Here is an 11,438-nt window from a genome sequence, read left to right as displayed (position 1 = left end):
TACATTATAAAAAAAATTAAATCACAACTATAAAACAAATTTTCTAGAATTTGATTTTTCTAAAAAGTTATTGAAAGTTTTTATCAAAGTTTTTCGGAGTATTTGATTTTTTAAAAATAATGGCAAACTTAATTCAAGTTTATGTATTTAAAAAACTAAAAGTTTGATTTTTTTCACTCATAAATTCAAAACTTTCAAACCACAAGTAAGTTAACTTTTCAAACTTTTTAATGAATTTCAAACCATCGAAATGTAATGTTCAGTTTCTTAAAATATATTTGAAAGTATCAAACAATATGAAGTTTCTGAAATAAATGATTAAACAATTTGTGAAAGTTTCGAGCAATATAAAAATTTCAAAACATACTTTTAACCATACCAAATAAACGGATAGAGGCAAAAAAGTTCCACCACTACATCTAATAAACGGATGAATAAGGATAATTGTCCACCTTGTCAACATAAACATGGTTTTAGGTCTCAAGAATTTGACGAGGATGTCCAAGAGCCTGAACAAATGGACTATGAGGAAGCTGAGGAGCTGGCGGTCGAAGATCATGTCTAGCAACGTGAATTCCTTGGAGAGTCCTTGGTCACATTGGTTTTGACACATTATGGACATCATGTGGCTCGTGGATACGAGAAGAAGAAATATATTTTAATTAATTAAGAATAAGTATATTTTAATTAATTAAGAATACATATATTTTATTAAGTACATTTTTGTAATAAAATTTAGTACATTATTTTATTGTTATGTTATTTATGTTTTTTAGTTACTTGCAGAATCGTGATCCGTTGAAGGTGATCACACACAGTTTGAAACTGAAGAAGTTTGCTAAAGTAGAGACACCAAATATTGAACAATATTGGGTTCAAGAATATGGATTGGTGCGCTTGTCTTCAACTTATTTGACGGCAAATGACGATAGTCTAATATATGCCTATATAGAAAGATGACATAAAGATACCAACTCGTTTCACATGTTATTCAGGGAACTGACCATCACATTGGATGATGTCACAACTCTTTTGCACATTCTTTCTCGTGGTAGGTTCTTTAATGCATCAATAAATATGAATACTAATAATTTTTGTGATTGTTGCACTTGAGTTGCTGCGGGCAACAATGGAAGAACCACCTACTGAGATAAATTTTAACAAATGTGCTTAATATAGACTACAATGGTTGCACACTTTATACAAAAGTCTCATCTAAACTAGCCGGTTTGAGTGTGCTGCCCGAACATATCTTTTGCACTTAACTGAAAACATAATTTTCATCAACAAGACTCACATTCAGGTCGAGGCGAAGTGTATTAACTTTTTCAATAATTTAGTACATTGTTGGAACTATGCACGAGGTACAACTACATTGGTTGTGTTATATGATAACCTATAAGATTGAGCTATTCATGACACTAGACAATTTAAAGGGTATATGATCCTGTTACAAGTATATGAATCATATTATGTTGTGATTTTAATCTACTAAATTGTCTTTCATTTTTAGTGCAATGTTAGATTTACGAGTACTTTCTTAAAATATGTAAGTGGATGATAGTGTAAGGGTTGCTAAACATACTCCTAGAGCTCTTAGATGGACCGCCAAACATGCTGTCAAAGGTGGATTGATGAGATGTAAATAGAGGCTTAGTGCCATTTTCCTTAAGGATGTAGTGTTTACACCATACGATGATGACCGAATCTATCATCATTTTAAACCAACTACGATGTACTCTAGCTACTTGTTGGAGTGAAAATTCAGTCCCACATCTACCGGAGCGATGTCTTCGACAGTTTGGTCGCATTCAATGTATTTCGAGTGATATTTCTCTGGTGTTAGCAAATATAGATTGTGAGTGGCAGAATAGTTTTAAAGCATGTATAGTAACCCTTCAGAGTCTTTCGCCTCTAGCGACGCCTCCTAGTGAGGTCTCATATATCTATTATGCATGGTACTTACATGTTTCATATCTTGAGATCCTCTATGAAGCTCCACCTACTACTTCACTTGTTGATTCACATGTTCGATCATCTTTTACACAAGTTGGTCCATCTTCTACATGAGACACTAGAGCATTTGAGTTTTTGCATATCCTTGAGGTGGTTGCGTTCCAAATTCTTGACATGGTTGCTTTGTAGAATGTTGAGATGATTGCTTTGGAGATCCTTTAGAAACATCCACATACTCTCAATATGAAGGATCATTAGGATCATCAAATTATTTTCTCTTTTGATTTTCACGTTATCAGGTGGTGGGTGCATTGTTTTTGTTTCTGGAAATACAAGTTAACGCACATTTGTCCTAAAAATTATTTGACCAACAATATCTTATGTCTTTGTGTATGCTTCCATTGCCTCTCACTTCTCTAAGAAGTCATACTATTATAAAGATTTTTCATCCTCTAATTTATGCTCCATGATTAATTTTCTCCAAAAAAAAAATAATGGTATGTAAAGAGATTAAAGTACTAGATATATGCAAATATGCCAAGTCACAAACACAAGGAAACCCGTGAATTGTCCTGATTGAGGAACCACATGTTGTTTTGTCAATACCTACCATGTTTACTCACTTTAACTCTTTATCCTTTTTAAAAAATATTTCTTTGATACAAAGTGATGCAATCTTGATAAAATGGTGAATTATGCCCGTGCTCAATATCAATAATGCTTTTCTAAAAAGATGCTTTGGTGTTACACATTTAGTTATTCAACATCATATTTACATCATCCCATCTTTTGCACAAATCTCCATTATTAGTTTGCAACATGATTTTCAATCTCCGATGATGATACTTAGCTTTACAAATAAATGAAATAACACAAATTAATAAAAATCACACAAATGACTCAATCATATTTCTAAAACAAATTAGGCTTAATTGCAGTTTTGGTCTCCCTATTTTAACTGAATCACGAAAATAGTTCCCCCATTTTATTTCTCTCCAGTTTTAGTCCCCCAAACAGAATTTTAGTCCAAAATTTAATGAAATATCAACATAATATGTTTATACATTAAAAACTAATAATATCAATTATTATTAAGATTACCTGATTTGTTGTGAATTTATCAGTCTATGGTCTATGTAGCAAGAAGTTCACTATCAACTCCACTCATACCTCATTTAATTTTAAAAAATATATCAAATTAAATAATTTTATATTGTAAATACAATATTTCTTTTAAAAACTAATGTAATCATTTTAGAAAAAAAATATACATTTCGAGAAATTCAATAATATCTCAATTTTTTAAAATTTTCATTCCGATCGAAAGTTTCAAAATGTAATATTCCATTTCAAAAGTTTTATTATTAAATTTTGTGAAAAATTAATGTTTCAAAGATTCCAAAGTTCCAAAAAATTAGCATTTACAAAATTTTGTTGAAGCTGAAATTTTAAAAAATATTTAACAAATATAATAAACTTTATTTCTGAATTTTTAAATTAATTAAAATTTTTGGAAATTGCAAAAATCTAAACTCTAATCAATCAATTTTTGAAATATTTTATATCTGATTTTTATTTGGGTTGAATCTTAATGTCAAATTTTAGTTAAATGTTATTCATAAAAAAGTAAAAAACAAAGAGAAAAATAAAAAGATCTTTTTAAATATATTAGAGGTGGGAGGCGTAGGTGGGATGGGAGAGTAGATTTGTCACATTCTTTTGGAAAAAAACAAATGAAATCTCAAGCCCAATCCCCTTCTTGAAAAAAGCCCATCATACTTTATTAAAACAAAAACAAACGTATTTATAAACCCTAATTTTGTTCCAAAGCAAAAAAAAAAGTAAAACCCTAAATCAACGAAACTCATAAACGATTCCAGTGAGTTTTTCGAAAGCATTTCAGTGAAATTTTCGATCAATGAAGACGAAGAAGAAGCAAAAACAAAAAAGTGTTGCAGCTGCAGAAGTTGTTACTCATGAAGATTTGGATTCCACAATCCATAACCATACCCTATTTTTCGACAAATTAATCGAACTCATTCCAGCGAAATTCTACCTCCCAACCGATGATAACGAGAAGCCATGGTTTCAAGGTTTAAGCAAAGCTGCAAAAGCAAAAGCAAAGAAACAAACCCAAGAAAACATCAAAAAGTCGCGAAAAGACCGTTTAGACCCTGAGAAACCGTCTTCATCAACACTCGATCTTCTCAAACAAAATTTATCAAAACAAAAAGTGACGACTGATAATATCACTGAAGAAAGTGTTACTTACGAAGAATTACGCGAAAGGCTTCATCGAAAACTCGAACAATTTCGTTCAACACGAAACTGTTCTGATCACGAAAGGAAAAACGATGATAAAGAGTTTAAGAGAGGGGTTCATTTGCAGGAGAAGAAAAGGAGAAGAGAAAGCGAAGGATTTGGATCGGGTGAAAGTAAGGAAATTAAGGTGAAGAAGGATGAATTGGAAGAGAAGGTGAAGAATGATGCTATTGAGGCTTCAAAAGAGCTTGTGTTTGGTCATGTGAAGCTTCAAGACGGTGAAATTGATGGGAATAAGAAGAGGAGAGTTTCGAAGCAAAAGGAGCTTGAGAGGGCTAAGAAGTTGGAGGAAGTGAAGAAGAGTGATCCTGAGAAAGGTGAAGCTATTGCGAAGAAGGAAGCGTGGAAAGCGGCGATGAATAGAGCCTCGGGGATTAAGGTTCATGATGATGCTAAATTGTTGAAGAAGAGTATAGTGAAGGGGAAGAAGAGGCAGCAGAAGAATGCGGGGAAATGGGAGGAGAGGGTTCAATCAATGGATCAGTTGAAGGCGGAGAAACAAAAGAAGAGGTCAGAGAATATTGCTGGGAGAATTAATGATAAGAAAATGAGGAAGATTGCAAAGAGGGAGAAGAAGTGGATGAGGCCAGGATTTGAAGGTCGTAAGCAAGATTTTATTACCAATGGTTCTACTAGTTAACTGCATGTTTGAAATCATGGTGAGTTTCACGAATTTGTTGAAGCTCAAAAGTGTAACTTTTGCTAAAATCGTGATGACATGCTTCGATTCTGTCAAACTCATCGTAGCTATGAAATTTATTGATTTGTGGCAACAAGTACCTATCAATTTCAATGCATGATTTGTAGACTTGATTAAATTTATGAATTTATGTTGAATGTTTTTGATCCCATGGTGTATTTTGGCAATTATGCAGCCCTTTTGGAATTTAAGCATTTTGCTAAACAGTGGTTAATTATATGTTGGGGTTTAATCATATCATATAGCTGATTTATCTGTTTACTGGATTATGTTATTTGTGGGATTTTTTTATGAGATTTGATTCATTTTCAGCACATCTTGCAATTATTCTTTCAATTAGAATGATTGTTGTATTTCTTCCAAAGCTGCTTCTGAATTTGCTGTAGTGGTTACTTGTTGATACTTTACTACATAATGTTCTTATATGTTAAACACCACTTTGAAATATATAGTCTCTAATAACGTGTTTGGATTTATGTTCGAATCACGTCAAAATAAGTCTCACTCTGGAAGCTACAACATGTAGCTTCAATATTGATGTGCATCCGTATACTTTCAACGCAGGTCCAAACACTCTAAGTGTGCTTTCTGGATTTCAGTCAGTGTCTACTGTGAATCCCACAATCAAGTGAACACTAGTTGGACTCCTTTCACTTTGATATACCATCATTTGTTATCTTTTGTATTCCTTTTCAATAACCTTTTATATCTCCTGATTTTACTTATTTAGTTTCACAGCTTAAGCAGCATCTTATATCATTTATCTGAGTTTGGCATGATTATTCAGGATTGCTGAGAGATTCTTGGTTCGCAAAATAGTTATCTAGTTACTTTTGTTAGGAAACAAGCCAAACTAGTGGCTCATTTGCTGTCTAGGGCTTCTATACTCTTACCTTGTTGTCATGATCTACATTATATTCCTAGTTTTATTACTGATATATTTTATAGTGAAATGCAATAAGCTTTCTGCTTTCAAAACACTAGAGCTCTATGTAGAAGTTTTAAAAACAAATCTGAACTTGAATTATGATTTAAGACCATTTTAAACAAAATTAGCCAACAAAAAAAAAGTTCTGGACAAGAGAATTTACAATTTTGCCTTACTGATATTAGTTTAGATGGCCTGGATTCAACTGATTTCAGGACCCTAGTCCCAGCTAATATTATTATTGATATAATTACATGAGAAATATTAACTAAACAAATATGGTGTTTTGTTACAGTTAGTAAGTCAGAAAGCTATATATCTTACAGTTAGTAAGTCAGAACAGTTATATATCGATCAGACGTTTCATATTTTTATTTTGGTAAACCAAATTCAGAAACAATTCAAAATGAGCTATCAAATATTCATCCAATATGGTGTTTTGACTGCATCAAATCTATTTCCAAATTTTATATGATCTCTAGTTATAGAATTTGTGATGAAATATATTCCTGTCTGGCTACAATAGGAGTTCCTGTCAGATTCTGGAAATAGAGACAGCCTAACAGGAAACTTTGTTAATCATGTGTCAATATTTATGTCTGCAACTCACCAACACTACATTGTTCTCATTTTCTCTACATGAATAGGAGCAAGAAACATTTTTAGATACTAAATCGTGTTTATTACAAGTTGTGATAATCTTTTTAGCCCGGGTTTGCTTTCACGTTTGATGAGTCTTCACCCTTCACCACACGCCGATGAGCCTGGAGCTCCAAGTTATTAGATTTGCTCACACGGTGTATCTAAAGGAGCTGTCACTGGTTTCAAACATAGGTTTAATCAGTCCTAATTCACAAGGCATCTAATTGTTAAACAACAATAGGTTGGTCTTTATCTTTGTCCCCTGAGATATTCAGTTTAGTCCATTTGGCATGCTTTGTCAAAAGTAAAAGAGTTCCAGTTTGACACACCAGTCCACAGATCACACCAATCCATAAACCCTATATCATAAAACAAATTCAAAAGAAACACAACAATGATTAAACAAACCAATGCAAAATCAAGATGATTCTTTTTGGAATCATACACAAACATAACTATACCGTGATTCTGTGAGATATTAACTATTTTACCTTAAATTGCAAATTGGTCTTAAACCCAAGGAGACACGAAATTGGTAAACCAATGAGATAAAAAGTTGCAAGGTTGACATAAACAGCTAAGTGTTGCCAACCACATCCTCTGGCCACCCCTACATTATTGAAGACATTTTTCTCCCTAAGATTTTGATAATGATCATATTGCAAAGTTTTCATATAAACAATTGAATAAAGTCTATTTGTTTATGTATAAACTATTTGTATAACAAACGATAGAATAAAGTCCATTTGTTTTCATATAAGCAATAAGTTGTTTCTATAAACTATTCTTGAGAGCTTATGAAAACTAGTTGAAAATAGTTTATAAACATGTTATAAGTGGTTTCTATAAGTTGTCTCAAACAAACAAGTTAAAGGAGATGAGAAATTCAAACCTGATAAGACACCTTGAACAGAATCTAGTAGTATGGAAATAGCAAGCAGGGGTGTCACAGAAGCAAACTCCTCTTTGATAGTAGGACTACTACTAAACAGTTGAATCCATAAATCATGACCAAATACAAGTATCAAAACAAAACAGAAACCAAGGAGGAGAGAGAGCTTTAGAGTCACTCCCATTGCATGTTTAGCTTTTTCCGGCCGGCCTGCTCCCAATTCATTGGAAACCCTTGTGCTATAAAAGTTAAGTTCAAACTTTTCAACATGTACAATAAAAATGCCTTTATGAAAGAAATTGGTAAATTGGACGTCTCGTATTTTAAGTTACATTTTAAATTCAATTTGGTAAATTTAGAATACGCGTCATCAATCTTCATCCAACCACTAAGATATTTTGACTATGTGCTTTCCTACATCGTAGGAAATCCAAGTCCCGAAGGAAATATGCAACAATGCCAATGAAAGAAAATATGTTAGTTTAGACCAACTAACCTTGCAGCTGCACTAAGACCATAAGTGATCATGTAAGCAATGAATTCTGTGTTTGCACTGCATAATTTGGTTTTTTTTTTGTTGAAGAATAACAAACAATAGTGAATCATATGAATATTTCTCTCTTAGTTTTAGTAACAGAAATATAAAGATATAAGAAGCATACCATATTGCAATCAATGAAGTTGTGATTTGTGAGTCAGGCATTAATCCAGCTAAGAAAACCAAAACTTCAAAAGCCCAATACTCCAAACTTGCATAATACAAAATAAAATAGTAAGATTCATAAATATAAGGATCTTAGATTAAACAACCACAAAAGTCTTATAGTGTTCAACCTTGAAGCTAATATTTTAACAAAATATGCTTTCTAAGTATGTGGTTGGTTCAACCCCCACAAAAAATTGATTTTGTAAAATTAATTTTGTCTAAAAGTAAGTTGAATGTGAAATGATTTATGTTGAATATATTCATATAAAAGTGAGATCAGCAATAAATTTGAGATGAAAAATCAACTTTAGAGGCAAAAGCTCTAAATTCTACCTTTCAAGTAAAAATCAATTCTACTCGAATACATTAAAATATATCAATACCAATTCTACACCATTAGAATCAATTTTAACTTATCCAAAAGTGAAATCAAACATACACTAAAGTCTAATAATCAAAAGGGTCAAATAAAGTGAAAGGCTTTTAGGAACTCATACCATACCATTGCTGCAGAAGGCAGAGCTAGTTTCATATTTGTAAACAAGTAATGAAATGATTGCATTGAAAATCCTCTCCATGTATTCTTAAACTCCTTTGCATACATGACATATGAGCTTAACAATATCATTGCAATCCATAGTGAAATAGAAGCTGCAATTGGTCCACCTATGAAACTCAATCCTGTCAATTGAACAAATCCATATGCAATGCCAACATGAACCAATGCTGGAAAAGCTGAAAGGATAACCAATGGCATTACAACAGACTGTGTTTGTAAAAACCTCAAGATGTTTTGCAAGATGCTATATGCAAATAATCCTGGTACAAGAAACTTCATATAGAGTGCTGCTGTTTTAGCTATGTCTTGAGATTGATGGAGAAACACTAGAATGTGTTCTGTATAGAACCAAATAATGGATATAATGATTGAAACAATTAAAGATATAATGCATGAGCCTTGTAGATAAATTCCCAACATGTGATATTCCTTTGCACCAAATCCTTGTCCACAAAGTGTTTCCAGTGAACCACTTAAACCAACCTGAGACAAGAAGAATAAGGCAAAGAGCATAGAGTTTAATCTTGTAACAACAGTTAGGTCATGTTTGGATGAAGAGATTAATTAAACACTTATAACATAAGCTCTTGCCATATAACTACTTATGTATAAGTCATTTCTATAACAAAAAAATAAAATAAAATAAAACTGTTTTCGTACAAACAATCATGGAGAGTTTATGAAACTAAGCTAAAAACAACTTATAGACACCTCAAGTTAAAATAAGCTAATTCAAACAGACCCGTTATCGGCACCGTTAATCACGACCTTCTCGTCCTCTCCGTAGGAAACTATCTGGGATAAGTACCACCGTACATTTACCAAGTTCCACCGTCCATTCACCGTAGGAAATAGCAAGATTTCTAATTCCACTACCAATTGAGCTAATCATTACCTTTTCTCCCCCCTTTCTACCCATTAGAATTAGCGAATTTTTGCCTTTCGTGGGAATCGAACCTGTTATTTGGGGGATAAATACCACCGCCCATTCATTCCCACTACCAATTAAGACATGTCAAACTAAAATAAGCTAATTCAAACATGCCCTTACACTACATTCAGTTGAACAAGCTTTAAAATAGTGATTATGATGTGAAGTTTGCATTAACATTGATTTTTGGACATGGTAAATGAAGTAAAAATTCAGGTTTGAAAATAAAATCAGAAACAATATTTGACATTTAGATTTAGATTGAAAAAAAACTTTACTTTTAAATTCAGCTGAATCAAATGAGATAAAAATTCTTAAATGGTACTACACTATTATGTTTATGATTCTTCACTCAAAAAATTATCCTTAAATCAGATAAAAAATTGTTATAAACAAGGTTCAAACTTGGATACTCATGATGGATTCGTCCTTAATCGAAAACAAGACCACAATGTTCTAACATACATCATATCTCCAACCGAATACAATCATTAACCTCTAATGCATTTAGAGAAATTATTAAATCAAACAAAAGAACCGTACTACTCCATTCTAAAATATAAGCAAAAATTATTAAATAAGGTGTAGTTAGTCTAAAAACCGAGGGAGTATGTCATATAATATATACATATAAATGTACATTTCACTTGCAATTCTTAAATAAGCATCTATGTAATTAATTTACTGGATATAATTAATCACCACAAGTTCAAGATTTATTGAAATCATCAAGAAAGAGACATCAAATATCAAGTAGAAGTTATTTAATAACATTATCTTATATTTTTCAGTTGACTGAGTCAAATTAATGAACAGAACACATACAAGAATTGTTCATATCAACATCTATGGAAGTAAACAAAACATAATCATGAAAAAAGTTGTAATAAAATTACCATGAGTGCCACGCCAGTGACACTAAACCATGAGTTAGCAAGAGTAGCACCAGCTAATTGAAGCTCACCAAGGTGACCAACAAGCATGACAGAAACCAAAGTGATTAAGTAATAGAATAAGTTTGTAAGAATCATTGGTAGTGAAAACAGAAGTTGATGTTTAGCTTCTTCTATGTCCAAGATTTTGTCCCACCAATGGTGTCTTCTGTTCTGTTTTGGCAGTAATAGAGGTGTTCCTGTGTCATCTGAAATGCTATTTCTATTTGCCTCCATCTCAACTATCTTACTAGATCTTCACTTCTCTTCCTTCATCTGTGTTCTATGTTATGTTATGTTATGATGATTTATGTATATATACACGTCACTATGTAAGTGTTGTGTGGCTTATGTACACGTTTAGCCATGATATTTTTATATAAATTCGCCATGTTTTTTTATTCTTTAATAAAGAAGTTGGATGTATTAATTATTATGCACAACTTGGCTTATTTTTAAGAAAAATTATGGAAAGACACTCAAATACCTCAATGATATTTTAGCGAGAAAGAAATAGCGACTCTGATATATTGGTGATGTGATAGAATGAAAAAGATAGAGAAAAAAAATGAGGTGTTAAGTATCATGTTTGTACTTTTAATATAAAATGAAGAACTATTGTAGCTCTTGCTAAAAGTCTTATTGCGATGTTAATTTATCTTTTATTAGTATATGTAGCGCGACTCGAGTGACCTGATAGTAAGTGGCTAATGTGGTTAATGGGTTTTGGATAAACTCTGATACCATTTTATAATTTAAATTGAGCTTAACACAACTTTACAAAATCAGCTTGTAAATGAAAATTATGTTGGGAAGTTCGGGGGGGCGGAAGAAGCACTAGACCAAATGCTCCAAGACCACAAGAGACTT

The 11,438-nt window shown here is 32.2% G+C and overlaps 2 protein-coding genes across 3 annotated transcripts; one reads left to right on the top strand and one right to left on the bottom strand.

Annotated features, from left to right (window-relative positions):
• The first annotated feature begins 3,758 nt into the window (after positions 1-3,758).
• Positions 3,759-5,760, top strand: LOC101496034 (uncharacterized). Its single transcript, XM_027334964.2, has 2 exons — positions 3,759-4,937; positions 5,543-5,760. Exon 1 carries the CDS (start codon positions 3,875-3,877, stop codon positions 4,916-4,918), a length of 1,044 nt encoding a protein of 347 aa, XP_027190765.1. The 5' UTR covers positions 3,759-3,874; the 3' UTR covers positions 4,919-4,937; positions 5,543-5,760.
• A 553-nt stretch (positions 5,761-6,313) lies between these two features.
• LOC101496368 (protein DETOXIFICATION 19-like) lies at positions 6,314-10,907 on the bottom strand. Of its 2 annotated transcripts, XM_004488674.4 has the most exons (7): positions 10,533-10,898; positions 8,644-9,188; positions 8,103-8,189; positions 7,937-7,993; positions 7,441-7,679; positions 7,040-7,158; positions 6,314-6,907 (listed from the first exon to the last, which is right to left on the bottom strand). In XM_004488674.4, the coding sequence occupies exons 1-7, from the start codon at positions 10,803-10,805 to the stop codon at positions 6,776-6,778; spliced, it is 1,452 nt and encodes a 483-aa protein (XP_004488731.1). In that variant the 5' UTR covers positions 10,806-10,898; the 3' UTR covers positions 6,314-6,775. The 2 variants fall into 2 exon arrangements, with proteins under 2 accessions (XP_004488731.1, XP_073221360.1); XM_073365259.1 differs by lacking the exon at positions 7,040-7,158 and having other exon boundaries at positions 10,533-10,907.
• Positions 10,908-11,438: the final 531 nt, after the last annotated feature.

Source organism: Cicer arietinum, chromosome 1, assembly GCF_000331145.2.
Source record: "Cicer arietinum cultivar CDC Frontier isolate Library 1 chromosome 1, Cicar.CDCFrontier_v2.0, whole genome shotgun sequence".
NCBI classification, from domain to species: domain Eukaryota; kingdom Viridiplantae; phylum Streptophyta; class Magnoliopsida; order Fabales; family Fabaceae; genus Cicer; species Cicer arietinum.
Note: the sequence above shows the minus strand (reverse complement) of the source record. Positions and strands in the feature narration are given on the sequence as shown.